The sequence below is a fragment of the Caloenas nicobarica genome, chromosome Z, assembly GCF_036013445.1.
Source record: "Caloenas nicobarica isolate bCalNic1 chromosome Z, bCalNic1.hap1, whole genome shotgun sequence".
NCBI classification, from domain to species: Eukaryota; Metazoa; Chordata; class Aves; order Columbiformes; family Columbidae; genus Caloenas; species Caloenas nicobarica.
In genome coordinates, this window is record NC_088284.1 from 95,669,030 (window position 1) to 95,687,351 (window position 18,322).

Sequence of the window (18,322 nt, forward strand, 5' to 3'; positions counted from 1 at the left end):
AAAATATTTCACTACGAATATTTCCCATAGATTTTATGTAGAGGCATATTTTGCTGTTACAAGCTTTGGAAAGGAGCAAAAAAATTCAGGTTTTTGTGAAAGTGCCCAGTTTTGTCTGAATCCTGTTTATTTCTGCATGATCAGTCCCAGTTGAGCTCATAAATCTCACAGTCAAACTCAGAAAACAGTTACGACAAATATCAGAAAGACAAGAAATGGCTGATCTGACTTTCCACCCAGGCTATTGAAGGATGAACAGATCAGCTTCCCAGATGTCTATTCATGCCTGGGCTGGGGAAGCCATTATCATGAAAATCAAGAGTTAAAAGGACTAGGGCCTTACCTGGCTGGAGGTATTCTCTGAAAAACCCTGTTTTTCCTGGTTTAAGAGTCAAAGAAGTGACCCCTTGAGCAAGGTGAGTTTTTCAGAGGTCTAAAATATAATAAATTCCTACGTGCAAGATGCTATTTGGTCTTTGCTATTTACCCATCTCACTCAGGTTAATGCACTGCAGCAGAATAAGAGCTGGAAAACACCACTGTCAGAGTCTCCTGTGACTGGATTTTAGGCATCTAAAATGCAGATACAATGCTTAATGTCATCCATAAACATACTTTTCACAACACCCAAGAACCTACAGCATGCACCTACGATGAAGCAGTTGCCTCCATCTCTAAGCACATCGACACTTTTTAAAACACCTGGCTCCTGGGACAGACGACTGACGTTTTGTAGAAAATTGGACATCAACGGGAGGCTGAGGAAATAGTTTCAGGGTTAACCTGATCCATCATAAAACTGCACTGACACAGAAAGGAGTAGCCCTGTGTTCTCCGCCATGTCCCCACCAATGCCAGGCCCCTCGTGCTGCCCCAGGGCTGGGAAAGGTCCCAGGCAGAGCCCAAAACCCATGAAGCAAACTGACCAGCACTGCTGTCCCGTTTCATGTAAACTCCAGTCTTCACACATTAGCCAGACAACTCTACCCTTAGAATCAGATTAAGATTTAAATTAGAGTCAATTGGTTGAAAAAAATTCTTTGAGAAACTAATTGTTCTCTGAGTTTGCTGAATTGATGCCTACAAACTCAGAGACAGAAAACAATACAGATTAAGCACAGGGAGAAAGTTTAAATTAATTTTAGAGAGCTGGATCCAATTATCACGAATACTTATTTCACTTTAGACTGGCACTAACAGAAATATGCATTGCCAATAGTTTAGATATGCAAAGAGAAGAGACAATATCTAATCTATTATATCAAAACCCACACACTGATTTTTAAGGCAGCCTGATTTGCACAGAGTAACTGCATGCTCAGGTATCATTCCAGACTCATTCCCTTCAGGACTAAAGATTGAGAAAAGTCTCCTACCTGTAAGACACAAAAAGAGAAATATATATTTATAACTATCCTTCTGGTACCTGCTGAGTTTTTAGTCAAAACTGTTCATCTGTGAATGTATATTTTATGCAACAGATGCCAGAGGAAATGACTAGACTGCAAGTGAATTAATTTATTTTTAAAATGTTTTCTTTAGTATCCTTAGGAGGAAAGGACCTCTGAATGCTCATCAGGGTTCCAGTGTTTACTCCTGCTGTATTTTAGGGCAAGTAACTTGACCTTTCATTCCATGATTTATTCATTTATAAAATGAAAAAATGTTAACACAACAGCACTAGAAGTTAGCCATTCATAAAATGTTCTGAGGACACTGTGCAGTGGAGAGTTCTGCTACACTCTACTGCACACCTTCCCAAGCATTCAAGCTATTTTTTTTCTTTTTAAAATTTTCTGACATCTTTACTTTTTTTTTTTCCTCCTAATTAGGAAATTAAGACATTAGGAAATTCCTAATTAGGAAATTTACTTAGAATCAGTTTGCTAATACAAGACCAGGCTTTAGGATAGGTGAGATAAAACTCAATGGACGCACATAGCTGTTCTACTATCAAAATCACGTTTTCTTCTCCAGAAGTTTATGTAGAAGACAGAGACGCAGGCAAGAGGAATGTACCAGCTAATGGGGTAGTGGTGGTGGTGGTGGTTCAAGGTGAGAAGGCACAGGAAGGTTTCTGAGCCATTCCCATGCCACTCAGCTGACCTGCTTGGGTTGCTCTGCGAGGTCAGGTCACCAGCACAGCCAACCTGACCCTGCAGCCTCGGCCGAGCCCCAGCACCTCCCAAGGGTGGCACTGGGACCAGCACGGGAGCAGGGGATGGACACAGCCAAGGCAAGAGTGAAAGGAAACGATGAACAGTTCAGCATAATCTGTGCATGGCATAAATGTGACCTAAGCTTGATTACCCTTCCTAATCTAAACAATGACAGAGAGAAACTCACCTATTTATTAGGAAGCATTTCTCAGCTAAGTGAGAATTCTTACCTAGCACTATATTTAGGTTTTTTAGGTTTTTAAAGCACCTATTTCTCCCTGATTGAAACAGAAGTTAGGCAACCAACACATTCAGAAATACACCCATAATTGTCAGCCTTGCCTCATGTATTAACTAGAGTTATTACCTTGAACAGTCTTACTCCTACTCAAAGTGATAATGAAATGGCAATTTTTTCTAGTTGTTGAAACACAACTGCCTTGTTTTCTTGCAGTAACTGCAAACCAAATAGGTTACAGAATAAATGAAAGAGAGGAAGACAGAGATAGGCATGGATTCGTTTTCACAGAACCACAAGAGAGTTAACCTCGGAAGCAGCCTGGAATCCTTTAAAATAGGTTTTGGAATTGACACTGATGTTTTTGGAATACACTTAAAACCACTATTTTAAAACATAAATTATCATATTCTATCATGAGCTCATCAAGAGATGGTAGGAGTAATTTTCAAGCTAGTTTAAAAAAATCCTGTTGATTCGCAAGATTCTGTAATTATCAATTAACTATGTATTAAAATATTTAATAATTCTTCATAACTGGTTTTAAAGACTGGTCTGAGTCTTTCAATTCAAAAGAAAGATATTGTCACTCAGGATTTTCTTTCTTTCCCCCCTCCCGCCCCCTTTTTTTTTTGGTTGGTTCCCCCCAGCCCCCCCCACCTTTTTTTTAATTAACAAGTTGCTATATAACAACTCCTGAATGCTAGTAAATATTAACTTGCAAACTAGAGGCAAGAAATTAAGCAAATGTGAAGGTCTAACTACTAATAAAATTGTCTTAGGCATACATATATAACTGAGAAGCTCAAGTAAGCATCGTGAATTTTGGACTGTATAGAATGCCTGAAAATGAAAACTGTAAGTCTTACGAGAAGTGTGGAAAAATGCAAGGAGAAATCGTAAAGAAACAGATGTTGCACTTACTCATAGCAAGGAATGTATCTATTCTATAAAGAGCATTAAAGAAACCTAAAGGGGCAATTGGATGACATCAACACTTCTGAAGTTTCTTTGGATTCATTTTAATAAATATCAGGTAAAGGGAGGCATAATTTAGCTGTCTGAATTACTGGATTATGAATTAAAAGGCTCCTTTAACCATTCCATACTCAAACCACAGTCATATTAAGAATTCATTTTACAGTCTTATGCTTAAAGAATGAGAAAATATTATCAGTTCTGCAAGTGATTAAGTCTAGCCCAAAAAGAACAAGTAAGGCAAATGTTTCAGAGAGCCTGCCTTTTTGTATAATGACAGATCAAAGTGGTATTAGTAAAATTATATAATCCTGTTAAACTAGATTCTGGAAAAGGAGTACTGAAAGGCAATTTATACTCTACCACTTCCTTAAACTACCACATTCTATTTATTTTAACTTGCAGGTCCTTGCAAAACTTTTACTGGCATGTATGTACTTTCTGCTGAAATCACAAGACAGGACAATAAGTTTTGTGATCAAAAAAACTCCAACATAACAAACATATGCACACATTTTTCTTGGGTTGAGGAACAGCAGTCTTCTGCTTTTCACACTGACAAATTTTATAAAGACAGAAAAATTCTCTCGAATTTGTCTTCTGTTCTTCACTGAAGACTTAAAAAAACACATACACTGATGGAGATTTCTTACATGTTCTGCAAACTGTACTGTCACCACAGGACCACCTGCAATCCTGCACTGTCCAGATAGGTGTTCTCAAAAACACCTGGGTAAGCTGTTTGCCCAAGGACTATGTACTGGAGATAAGAGGTAATTAGCAAATAAAACTCTCTCTAGCACTCCTCCTTCAACATTAAGTGCAGAGCTGCAGCAGCAAGCTGGCACCTGCTAGAGGGAAATGCTAGATGTGATCATTTCAATTTACACATTCAGCACTACATCGCATATGCTTGTCAATGTGAAAGTGTCAGTGATAACAGAGATACCCTCAGAAAATGCTCGTTGAAATGCTGACATGAAGTTTTTACGTATGAAACAGACCCTCTCCTCTGGACCATCTGTAACTTCTTCCTTTTCTCATGGGGCCTGTGTTGGCCACAAAAATCTTTTCATTAAAATAATTAAAATTAAGTTTGACTTTAAAGAGAAAATTATAAGCCCTTAAACATCCATAAACTAAGTTTATATACCCAAGTATCGTTCACATAAACACACTACTTGCTCAGCAAGAAGAAAATCTGCTGAGCAGGAAAAGTTTGCTGCAATTAGATACAGCAAAATTTATAACTGTGCTGCAAAATTAAAGAAAAGTATCTCGCACTATGACTTGTACCACTATATGACATTAACCAAACTGGCAAAATATGACTGTTTTTGCCTCCTGGCTCTGTGGTATATTTTTCCATGCTTATGTTCTGTGCATATCTTAAACTCACAGGTGTTTTTCCAAAATGTTTCTCAATGATTTCATCACCAGAAATTCTTTCAGTACAACAAAAGTAGGAAGCCCACTTTTGTGTGAGAAGTGACGAGTTTTCTGAATTAGGTGACCAATTAAGGCTAAGAAAGACAATGCAGAGAAGCTGAACAATTTCCTTTGTGCAGCTGAGGTTTGCAAGGTGTCACAGATCATCAAAAAAGGACTGTGGAGAGGATAGAGGGAGAGAAACAGGATGACAATGTTTACAAGGCAATGGTGTTAGTACACTCCTTAAATGATCCAAAAATAGGGTAAGAAGAGAGAGATGGAGAAATCTGCTCCATGATAATGTCTTTTAAAAAGTCTTCTAAAGGTCTACAAAAGACAACAGTAATGCACTCCAAAACCTAAGGATATTTCTTAGAATATTAAAGTAGTATTTAATTATGCAATGAGTTGGGAGAAATCTATGGAGACTCAATGACAATGGATAATTAAGAGAAGTCCACTGTAAGCAGCCGACTTTGTGCATTTTAGTATTTTGGCACTTTACTCAGAAGCTTCAAATACTGACTACTGGTGAAAGAAAAAAATCTCAACTAGAAGGAGCAAGATACAATGAGGCAACTCACAGTTCCTGTAAAGGTGTACGCAATCTTAAAATCCCTAGAGCACCTTGGAAAGGACTAGCTTATGTAGGAGATGAGTCCTCTGGAAAATCTTGTTTCCCTCTTCAGAGCAAAAATCAGATGCAACTCTGACATCTCTCTCACAACACCCTTATAAAAGCTGCAGAGACAGTCTTCCTGTTTGCACCTTTAAACACTTGCAGACAATTTGGGATACCCTTCACCGTCTTCATAACTAAATCAAGGAGATTCGGGCTCCAGATACTCTGACAGAGTCCCACAAAGAAGCATTAATCGTGTTAACTCAAGACTCAAACCAGTACTAGATTCTAACAAAAAATGGCACATTTTAGACCTGTTTTCCCCCTTGAAAATAAAACACTTCCTCATGTAGCAGAGTGGTTTCTGAGGTTCCAGCGGACGTGCAGATCGCACTATTTTTTCATCTCCCTAAGGATGCCATGCTCTGACCATGACCTACGCCTCTCCCACTTGCCCAATGCCTGATGCCTGGGTGACATGGTTCAGGGAGGTAACTGGGGAAACAGCTTCCTAGAAAAAAGATGCACTGCCTTCTGCCAGTCCTGCTCCCCGTATCAGCCCACCACAGGGGTGGCCAGAGCCAGCACAAGAGAGGGTGAAGGGCTGAGAGAGCAGGACTAGAGACTCCCCACCACCAAGAGATGACAACATTGCAGCTCAGCATTACCTGGCTCACCCCACCGCTGCGCACAGACCCGGGAGCGCAGCCATGCCTGACCACGGTGCCGCTGGCTCCTGGGGCAGGCACAGGTGTCCTCCGGCCCAGGTGCACGAGGGCACCTGCAGCATCGCCCTTGATGGTCTTCCAAAGGCACACTGCCTACTGCAAACATCTTCTGATAATTAAATGTTAATACTTCCACTTTGGAACACAAACACCTGACACAGAGAAGCTGTGCACATCTCCACATGCTCCAGAGACTTTCCTAAATAATTTGTCAGCAGTACTAATTGAAAGTGTATAGTGTTAATATGTTAGCAGCAGACATATGATCAAAAATACGTATTTTCCACAGAAAACTGGAATTTGTCGGGGGGAAGGAAGAGACGCATGCAGATCTATTAGTGTGTACGTTTTTATTTTTAATAAGTATTTATTTAGGCTCCAATTTAGAAATTACTGTTAAGACATACTAACCCATATGCTTCGTGGGTTTTTTTCCTCCCCTTAAACAGCATCAAAGCTTTATATTGACCTCATTAGAGCTACTTCAAGTTCTGATTTCACAAACACAACATACACAGAAAACAATTGCAGTGCTTCTCTAAAAGCCTCTGAGTATAAGGTCTAGGTGTGTATTCAAATGACACTGGCAAATCTGACAGCTCTAAAAACAGACTTATTAGTTTAGGTCACAGACATGCTATTGTGTTGTCTGTTCTCCTAAGTCAGCAGAATAAGTATTCTTGTAACCTTCAATACTCGGGTTAAGGAAACCAAAAAAGATGAGTGTGAGAAACCCAGAGAAAAACAAAACTAAGCATTTTAAGTTCAGGGATATTAGTCTGCTATCATCAAAAGGAGACACCTTCCTATGCTGCAGATCTAATTTAGGAGACCTGACTTTATAAATGCACAAAGAATAAAAACAAAATTTTAGCTGAGCATATATATATACACACACACACACACACGCTGTTAAAAGTTTTTTTACATATATACACACACACTGTTAAAATTTTTTTCTATATATATATATATAGAAAAAAATATATAAAAATACCTGGGTTTAAGCTCAAACTATGCTGGTAATATGTTCAAAAAATCAATTCTCAATGAAGGGTATACATTTGTGTGCATAATACAAATGGAAAAGGAGTCCAGAGTCTTGCTATTCCAATACATCCTTCCCCTCTAATTCCCCCAGGTTATCTTAAGAACGTAACATAATTGAGAATTATTTTGATAGAACAGCAATTTCAGATGAATAGGATATTGGATATGAGAGCTGTACGTCTAAAAATGCTTTCACGTCTAAAACATGAAGTATCATGCAGTAAATACGCCATGTTTTTTCTATTTAAAAAGTTTACTGGCATAAATACATATAAAATAAACTTTTTAAGAACTAAATTTTTAGTTATCAAGCTTCTAGGAAAAGTCACCTCGTGAAGACCCCACAAAAATGTGAATTGCCTTTTTATTGACAGATCTATTGCTAATACTCATGATAACCACTTGCTCTCTCGTGAGCTGTTACCTAATGCCACATTATCAAGATATAAACATGCTGCATAAAAATTCTCAAAATTTTCAGTAATGAGCTTTCCTCATGCTATTTCTTCATAGTGTCATTGGAAACTATTCATTGGGCCTTATCAGACAAGAGTTCCCATTTTCTATCATTCCATTTTAACCTGCCTAATCAGTTGAACAAAAGTACTTAATGTAAAATGATTCCTTTAGTTGCCTTAGCTACAAATCCCTCCAGTATTGTATAATTGAAATCTACTCACGTAAGTTAGGAATAATTAGGACCCCAAATTAAGCCAAACATAAAGTTAATTCAAACAGTCAGCTGCTGTCATTTAAATGGTTACAGAGTTTTATTGTTGCTTAACATCTTTGAATGCTTTTAAATGCACCTTTTTAAAAACAAACAAACAAACAAACACCCATGAAACAAAACAAAAAAACCACACACCTTTTTTCCCTACCCCTGTTACAATCCGATCCCTTAGTCCAAATGGAAATAGGATCAAGAAAACAAATTTTGGTCAGGTCCAAATCATACCTTGACAAAAGATTTTCTTTAGTAAAATTCTCCCCTGTTATTGTCTTATTATCACTAGATTTTTTTTTTAATCAAGTAAATAAAAAAAGTAATTTAAAAGAATGGATAACAGATGAGGCTTTGAGGTGAACAGAGGTAGAAACATTGACTGTATTGCAAATGGCATTACCACCATGGTGACAAACTTTTAATAGCAAATATTCAGAAAGGCTCTCTTCATATTTGAAGAAACCTTTTGTAAAAAGAAGACAACATAGAAATGCTGTTAAAATAGATCCACAACAAATCCAAGAGATAGAAAAATAATGCATCAAAGAGTTCAGGTTAAGTATTATAACTGAGAGTTGTTGCCACGACTGAGTTAGGATTCTGCTGATTTAAGAGTGAAATTCAAAATAATTTATACAGCAAATAAATTGTTATACTGTTATATATAATACACATCACAAAATAATTGCTATATTACTAGATTACAGTGTAACTGGTAAAAAAGAACACTGGTAGTTAGATGCATTTCTTGACCATTTTTGTCAGCATTTAGTTTACACTGCAGAACAAAACGCTGTATATTATAAATCCTTCAAGACAGTTTACATATGGATGACTTCCAAACTTTTGTATTCTGAATTTTTTAAAAAAATGTATTTCAACAGCATGCTTTATATATGTATATATCTTTACACTAGTATAAAGATATAGAAGATATAAAGTTTTTTATTACTGAGCAGGATTTGAATTTAAACCAAACAGTTTATGCATGACATGGTATGCTGATATATTTAATTTTTTTTCCAGCTGGTACACTAATACATGAAGTGATGTTTTGTGGACTCTATCCATCTTTACGGGTAATAATCCACATCACAAACCACTCATTTGCCCTCTAGTACTTTCCATGCTTCACTCTTCACGCATGCCAGCTTCATCTGTTGTAGATTAAATGATGCAAAAGCCTAAGCAGCAAACTGTTCATTTTTGTTTTCTAAAAGCATATTTATTTTGAGCCATTAAAAAGCATAATCAATTTTAAGCCATGAACCCACATTTTTTCAATAGACTTTCAGTGGTAAATGTTAACAATGGCACAGAATAAATCCCAACTTCACTGTTTCGACTTTTTATTTTTAAATTATAAAATGTTACTTTAAAAACAAAGGCAATCCACAAACTTAAGTTAGAGAAAAGAACTGGGGCAGTTCAACAGGGAAAAATACGAGAAATTAATGTGAAATACTGTGGAAGGCGGATCAAGTCACACACAGAAAGAGGATCAGTGGCGAACAGGCAAATCCAAGCAAAGCTCACTAGGAAGATGGTTAAAACAGAAGTGCCATGAAATAGCACTGAAGTCTTTAAAAAGCAAACATTTCTCGTTGCTTTGCCAACTAAAAATGCAGCAGCTAGGAGAATCTGGTTTCAGTGTCAACTTCCTCTCAGGTTTCCTAAATGAATTACTGAATTCAAATTTAACAAGAAAATTGCTCGAACAGCACCATGCATTAATTGTACTTTCTGCTGGAACAGAACAAAATGCTACCTAGCTCCTGAGAGAGACATCAAATTCCCTGACAAGGGAGAACACAAAAGTCAGCTCTCCTTCCATCGTCAAGATCCCTCATAAAACTCGCCAAGTGCCGTATCCAACAACTGAAAGTTATGTGGTCCCCCTGGGTTTCTCACACGTATGTGTTGCTCAGGCAACAGATGAAAAAAAAAAAAAAAAAAATCATTTTGCTTCCCAACTAGTCTCCCACACACACATTTTATACACCGAGAAAACATCAATTATTATTATACCAGTATAAATCGAGAAAACAAAAAGAAAGAAACATTCCCAACCATCTGCACTGGTCGAGCCTCAGGAGGAACAACCTCCCCTACCATCACCAACACATCGTGTACATTTATATGGGTCACCCTAATGTCACCAAGACATGGATGAATTGTCTCCCTGATTGAAAGAAGGACCCACGAACCGAGCTAACACTCATACAACTCAATTTCTTTATACTTGAAAAGAATGCCAGGAGCTAGAGATTACAGAAACACAAAGGGCTTTAGCACAACTGGGTTTTGGAAGCCAATGGAGTAGTTCAAGACTCTTTCTGGAAGGGCAGGAATTAGAGACACCTTAAAGCAAAAGGATTTTTTCAGCTCCTATCTATCAGAAAGAACTGGATACTCAATTTATCATACAATATCTTTGGATATGAGGTATGGCACATTTACAGAATCACCTATAGAAAACCTATCTTGTGTTAAAAATGTAAAAAAAAAAAAAAAAAAAAAAAAAAAAAAAAAAAAAAAAAATCAGTATTCCTGAAAAAAGTCAATGGTTGGAAAAATATCCAATATTCATGTGTTTCATTCAAAACGTCAATTCAAATAAATCATCAATGGATAAACTAGTGCTATCTACAAAAATGAGTAAAACTGGAGCAGATCCAGCTTTGACAGAAGGACATTTTATCAAATCTAATGTGATTAGAAATAAAAAACCTGCAGTGTGATTCTACCAACACAGGCACATAATAAGTACCATGTAAAACCGAAAGTACAAGAAGATTATTCATGAACCTTTACTATATTTGTGTGTGTTTTATTCCCTTATGTTTCTTCTGATTTCACACTTGGACAGTATATATAAAAACGAAGTGCTGCTTTAGAGCCGTATTGTCCAAGTACAAAGTCATTTCATAAACAAAAAACCATATAATCAGAAGGAGCAACTATAAATATTCTTCTAACCAACCAATGTTAATATGACACTAATTAACCACTGTAAAAGGCCAGACAATTTTTAAGTGTCTCTTCCCATGAAGGTTGCTGTATAAATATATACAGCTGCACAACGACATGACAGGAGCTCCCATACTTTTAAGTACATTTATGACAAGAGTATGGATGGACAACAAGCCAAGAACTTCTCCCTGTGAATGTTTTTATCTCCTCTTCCTCACATAACACAACCTGGAACACTACGACAAACACGGAAGCAGGCACACACATGAAACACATATTAGACCTGCTTGTGTAAGTCCTTTTTCTGTAGTGCTTTCATCTTACGTACACTTGCTGCTATTAAGACATACATGCAACACACAATTAGCACAAAATGTATTACTTTTCTGTACCGTTTACTCACAGAGACAGATGATGAACATCAATGGATCTACTTGCAAGTATAAAGCCCATTATGTGCTTGTAGAACTCAGCAACGAATATTAAATCTAAAATCATTATACTTTATGACAATTTTTATAATCTGATCATAAGGACACTAAATGTAATAAGAAAGCCAGTGCTAAGGCATTCACTGGTTTCAGATGCTCCAGGCAGTTACACTTGCCTTTTACACTATAACCTAGAAGTACAATATGAACACAATGTTGTTAAAGCTATGTAAAAAAACCTTGTTACTAAGACAAACAGTATTCTTCCACTTGACAGAAAACAGAAGTGAAAATAACCACTTTTCAAATACAACAGTTAATAAAAGTAACTGATACTTTTTTTCCATATTTAGTAAGATAATACTAATGAAGCCTATTTGTTATTTAAAAGGCATATATGTTCAAATTCTGCTATTCTGTGCTTGGAAAGGTACCTTACTGTAATCAACTAATCTCAAACACACCCAGATTTATATTTAATAAAAGAAAAGCCCCTTAGGCAGTGGTGTCAGTGCAGGTTAGCTGAAGGTTGAGTCAGTCCTCTCATTGCAGTGGTCAGCATGGCTCGCCTCGTCCACCGCGACCCACCAAGGTTATGGCAACGAAAGATGGTAAACTGAAGTAATAGCTTAGAGGGCTCTGAAAATACATCTGCCCTTAAGACAACACACTGCACTTCTACAGTTTTACACAGTACATGGTTCTTTTCTTCTTCTGAACACAGAGTTCGTTGCGAAATCTCCCCTCATAAAAGGAGCATGGTTTTAAGTAAGTGAAGAAAAGACAGCATATCAAAATAGTAATACTATTATTCATCTCATAGTAATTACTCATTTATACTTTTTTCTTTGCTTAAATTATAAGACCCTTACATTAACATTTCCTAGCAAATTCTCACATAAATGTTAGTACAGTATTTAAACTGGTTCTTCGTGCATTGTTCTACATGGTTCTTCTACATTTTAAAATAGTGGTGGTTTTGCTTTGGTTTCAAAAATGTAATGTTACAGCCTAGGATCCTGCAGACCTCACTGCTCAGGGAATATATGAAAGGATATTCACTGCCAGCACATTAAAGAATCTCTGGGTTTTCCAGGCAGTCTGTCAGCCTCTATTCTCTGGAAAAGCACTTGAAAAGTTTAACAGACATTCTTCTTTAAGAAGTCTGGTCTCACTGTTTTGATCAATTTCCTTTTCAGAAGATTATGTTGGGCCTACACCTCCCTCAGAAAAGGAAAAAGAGATGTCCCAGATAAGTATGCACCAGAATACCTCAGTGAAAACTGGCGTGCTCTTCCAGGGGAGAAAACGGGACTCAGTGCAGCAGTTGCTTTCTGCACAAAGCCAATTCCTGCCTTCACAAAGATATTTTCTTCTGCATAATCTGCATTAACCAATTAAGAAAAAATATTTGCTGAAGAAACATAAAACACATTAAGTATATAAGATAAAAATGAAGATAGTATTGGAAGGCTTATTAGAATGACCCTCCAAAGGTCAGGCAATAACTGACTGGCCTTAGTATGCAGCGTGTGCTTAGAGATGCTTTACAACCTCTGTTAAACCAAGTAGTTGCCTACTAACCATGTACTTCATAGAGCTCTCACTGTGATAAATTCCCCTGCTAGAAATTAAATTAGTGCTCCTATTTGCTCTTGCGTGACTCTGTAATGGGTTTCACCCCTTGTAAAACTTAAATCTGCTAATTAGCAGAAGTTGATTTCTTTTCAAGTCCAGGATACAAGATATTTTGAATTTTTATCCTGAGCAAAATCCTACTAATAATTCCTAGTAGACGCGTAGGAAAACCAACATGCTTCTACAGTTCATTGAGTACCTGCACCGTATGCCTTAGACCAGGGGTGTCAAACTCATTTTCACTGGGGGCCACACCAGCCTCATGGTTGCCTTCGCAGGATCAAATGTAATTTTAGGACTGTATCAACGTAACTACTCCTATATTTTGAATTTCACCCTGTGTAACTGTAACTACTCTTATGTTTATACACTCCTAAAATTTCATTTGGCCCTTTGAAGGCACCCACGAGGCTGATATAGCTCCCAAGGAAAATGAGTTTGACACCCCTGCCTTAGACATTCTAAGTCTGAGTGGCTTGATAGGAGGCTGAAGATCTGAAGCAACACCTTGAAATAGCAAACACCTTTGTATTTTACCAATGTATGTTATCTGTAGTTAGTACGTCCTGTCTTTAGTAAATGCTCTCATGTTGGATACACACTTAAAGCCACTTCCAATTTAACAGTTAGCTCCTTGGCTGGCATAAGTGGAATTTACAGGAATTCATATTTCTCAGCATAATGTTAATTCAAATGTACATTCAGAGGCAAAGACAAGCTGGATTTAAAAAAAAAAAAAAATTAACGCCATTTAGGAAAATAGAATTAAATAGATAATAAAAGCATGATACTTCTTCCTTTGGACAAAGCATAGCAAATAATTCATAATGAAATGAATTAAAATTGTATTAAACCTTGATTAAAATAAAATGCAAGCAAAGAAAAGTATTTCACTGCTTCCCAAGCACTTGTGCTTCTAAAGCAGCAGAGGAGAACAAAAACAAAAGGCATCTTTATAAAGCTACTCAAAAAGGTAGACTTTGTACATGAGATAGAGCTTATAATATCAAAACTTCTACAGCTCAAAACCCAATTTTAATCAGAATGTTTAGCTCTGACATTTTTTTTTCATATGCATATTAGTGTATCTGTCTTAACTTGCTTGAAGAGAAACCAACAATATGTGTAATAAGGTTTTTACTCTGCTTTGCTATGGAAACAAGGCACATGTGATCTCACTCTGACTTCCTGTGTTTTCTCAGATAATTTTTAACTTGTTGGATAATTTCACCTAATTAGGAAGGGAAAAAGAAAAATACAGAGGTAGTGTCAAAAGTATTTCATTTCCTACAGTTCATTTGAAATGGGTAAGTAAAGGTGTAGGACAACTGCATGGACCAACAGGAGCACGGGCCCCCACCCGTGGGAGCTCCCATCTCCCCCGGCAATGAGCCTCGGTGCTGGCTCCACACAGCCACCTGCATCACTCTGATTCAAACTACTTTCTAAGGCAGTTTTTTCAGCCTGTCTTGTGTAATAAAATCGTAGTTTTAAAGACATACCTGTAGTAGGATATGCTAAAAAAAGGGACAGAAAAAATATCTTCAGAAATGACATTAACATTGAAACTCATTACTTCAGCTTTTCATTCCTTTTTCCTGCCTCTCATCTTTTCCTTATTTTGGGCTGCACTGCTTGCTGTTGATGGTAGTAACGATGTTTTTCAAGCCTCTACACAGCAATATTGGCCTGTTGTTGATCAATGTACCATCAGTGTATAATAACTCGGCATGGTTTTCCCCTCCAGCTGCCAGCACTCCTCCATTCCAGGTTCATTTTACCTGAAGGAACAGACTGCTTCAAAAGCAACCCCACCTGCACTGCACTAGCCAGGAAAAACAAAGCAAAACCAAGACCTTCTTAACTAAAGATACCATCCCTATTTGGATAGATGACACTAAAATAAAATTACAACCTTCATATAACTGTGCCTGCTTTCTAATTCCCCAGTGATTTAAAGTGAAGGCACCGTGCGAGTAATGAAGTCTTTATCTTGATTGGAAAATGTTTCATTATATGAACAAATGAATCACTTGTCCACACCCAGGATCCCTTCTCCCCCCTCCCAGTTTAACTGTACAGGAACATTAAAATATAACAGCAGGGAATTCAGCCAGGTTTCATCTCCCCCACCAACTGCACAAACTGCATATACTATAAGATTTCTATAAAAAGCCCCAAGTGCCAAGCGAGAGAATTAAAGATTTTCTTATTTCTAGCAAAAGTTAGATGCTCTTATTTTAACCTTTGTTCATGTTCGTACTTCCAGGCATGAAGTGCTACTAAAGCACGTTACACTTGGCATCTCTTATTACTGAAGCAGAAGGCAATGTAATCTTGTGAGAAAGTGTAATAATGCGGTATTCATTTTGCTTCTGTGGCTGGAAGCCAACTCTATATTAATATTCATTTCCAGTATACAGATCCACAATATTTCATTTATTTTAAGAATTTACAATTAATCTGGTATGATTCTGTTATCTGCTCCCAATTTCCTTCCCTGTTTCTTTTAGCTGAAAAAGCAGCTCTTATATAGACTTTAAAAAAGTAAATTCACAACTGAAGCATCAAAAGATTGCTACTGGCTACTAAAAGCAAGAAAAACAGGGACAGAACAAAATGAACTTGAAATATTACAGACGACAAAGAAAATTAGCTTTCTGCAAATGGCAAAAATTCAATCTGCAGAAGTTCAGTTGACTTTTTCCTTCCCAAACTCAGCAGATAAAACACTCTTTGCAGCATGCTGTTTGCCGCTGTTACCAAACCAGAGAAAGCAAGTTGTTTGCTTTTCCTTCTGTTTTCAAATGTTTTCAACCACCATACAGCACGAAACGTGAATCTTTGTAAAATGTATTAGATATAGGGATGTGACACAATCATACTAACAAATAAAGTCCCTAGTATTTTAAAACTTCGGAAAAAACAAATACACGTCTCAACTTCCTACACCTTTGGTTTCAACTAGAGCAACCACTTTTGCAATGTAAGTGCATTTATAATTAGCACAAGTTATTACCTAACCAGCCAGTCCTAAGACTTCTAATTTCATTCTCCTAACATGCATTTACCTTCCTTACCTGAGAAAGAGGCTGAAAAACATTTTACCTTCCAGCTGCTGGCACTCACTTTCCTATAAAAGTGAGATTATACCCAAATCCACAGACTCAGACACCAAGAGAGCAGTCAGTACAACAGCTACCAAATCAGAAATCCCATCGAGGATGAAACCATCCAAGATCTGCAGTGTGCTGTGGGAAATGCCAGTTTTCTAATAAATCCTGGCAATATTTAAGAAAGAAGGGAAGGAGGGGAAACGGACTGTGAAAGCTATTTAAGTGAAATGAGACTTCCTCATGTTCAGAAACCTTCATGAAGTCTCCTAGAACATACTCCCTAATGTATGTGTATGGTCACACGTACATGTCAACAACCTATTTCAGCAAAGCTTGTCTGTCACTACAACAAAAGACCTGAGTTGTGTTAGTCTAGAATAAATGCTTACAAAATTACACAGTGAACGTGGAAGATCATACACAACATTTAAATTTTAATCTTGGGTTTTGCCATCTTTGGGGACTAGATCTTTTTTGTCTGTACATATTTGGGAAAGAAGAGATGAGGAGGCAGAGAAGCTTTCCTGAAGTATCTCTGAAAATTTAGCCTTAAAATTCAAATAATTTTGACAGGGTAAGGTATGTATCTGCTTTAGAAGATGGTGAGATCACGCCACAGATGCACCGAAGAAGCCTACATAATATATACCAATTACTGAATAATGTAAGGCAGCATGGAGGTGCTATTTTATCACCAAAGCAGTCTTTTCACCTGCAATCTAGTCAATCAAAATTATTATACCAGAAATATCCTCATGTTCTATACAAATATTTGTAATTAAGAATTCATAAATCATGTTTTCTTGATCATTCTTGTTTCTCTATTAAAAAGGCCACAAGAACAGCTGAGGAAACAGACTAACTGAATAAAATAAGAGTTTATAAAGAATAAGGTGAAATAGATGATACAACTTTTTTAAAAAAGCTTTTTCCTTCCTCATCTCTTTAAGAGCTATTTTAAACACCACATTTGATAGCAGTGGAGATTTTTTCCCTTTTTTTTTAAAAAAAAAAAAATAATATTTTTAAATAGATGCTATTTCTGTATTCGCTTTAAGTTTCTAGTTCCTGAAATGTTAACTTGCATAGTTTTAATCTTGATGAAGTGTGTGACATTTTATTTTCAGCAAACCAAATCAGAAACTAAAACAGGTATTTCATTTGTGCTGTATGTGTACATTGCTTCTAAATGGTTGTGCAATGAGAACAGAAAAAATGAATAAACAGGAAAAGTCAAAAATAAGGCACCTACCAATCAAGGATATTGATACTGTCACTTCAGTTACCTGAACACTGTGTTTCAGTTTCAACACAGCACACTGTATCAAATCCAAAAAATGTCCTTTTTCATTAAGAAGAGACAATTTGAGTCTTATCAATTTAACCTAGAACATGCTACAGATACTTTTAGTTTGACATCCTAAAACTTCAAGTCATCTAACAGAATTGTACAGATCATTCATTTCATCTGCAAACTCAAGTAAAAAAATAAACTAAAGCTTACCTTCAGTACACTGCAGGAAGCTGATAATGAGCAGAAACCAAAAACTTTGCATTCTGCAGCCAGAAGACACCATTATTGATCCCTGTAAGAGTTTTCTTTGTATTCCTTAATGAATCCAGTTATAAAAGCCCAGCATCATCGAAACCAGTGGTCTGCATTATTCATCTTCATACCTAGAGAAGCAGAGGATACAGAAGAAAAGGGGGGGGGGGGGGGGGGGCGAAATCAATCAATAGTTGAACACCAATAATTTGGAATACCAAATTTTATTTGACATGAAGACAGAAATTTTTAATAAAAACTGGCAGTACACCTGTACTATAGTTGGGAATTTGGCAGGTCTGTGGGATGTAATCTCTCAAGGTCAGTAGTCATTAAACGGAATGCCAAATAATGATACATGTTAAAGCTGAAAGTACAAATGTTATTGATGTACTTGCACTAAGACACGTAAGGAAAAAAAAAATCATTTTCTCTGAATTTAAGAAATTGGATTTGCAGATGACTAGCCTAAGCTTTTTCCATTCCCTAAATCTAACACAACCTGCATTTCTCTACCTCAAAGAACAACAATAAAATGAAATCTAGGGCACTGCCATATTTCTTACGGATTCGAAACATGAAGCAGCTGAGAACAACAGAGCAACACCATTCAACAGTAAGGCTCTGCAGGTCCCCTCCCTGCCACGGCTCCAGCATCCCTTCTGTGCTACACATAGGTCACTTT

The 18,322-nt window shown here is 36.9% G+C and overlaps 1 protein-coding gene across 9 annotated transcripts in view; it reads right to left on the bottom strand.

The window, feature by feature from the left end:
- Positions 1-18,322, bottom strand: part of ADGRL2 (adhesion G protein-coupled receptor L2) — a 390,203-nt gene that overhangs the window by 109,722 nt on the left and 262,159 nt on the right. For all 9 annotated transcript variants that reach the window (XM_065657083.1, XM_065657085.1, XM_065657084.1 and 6 more), the window contains one exon: positions 17,596-17,768. In XM_065657083.1, the coding sequence (XP_065513155.1) occupies positions 17,596-17,668 (73 nt within the window). In that variant the 5' untranslated portion in view covers positions 17,669-17,768. The remainder of the gene's footprint in view (positions 1-17,595; positions 17,769-18,322) is intronic.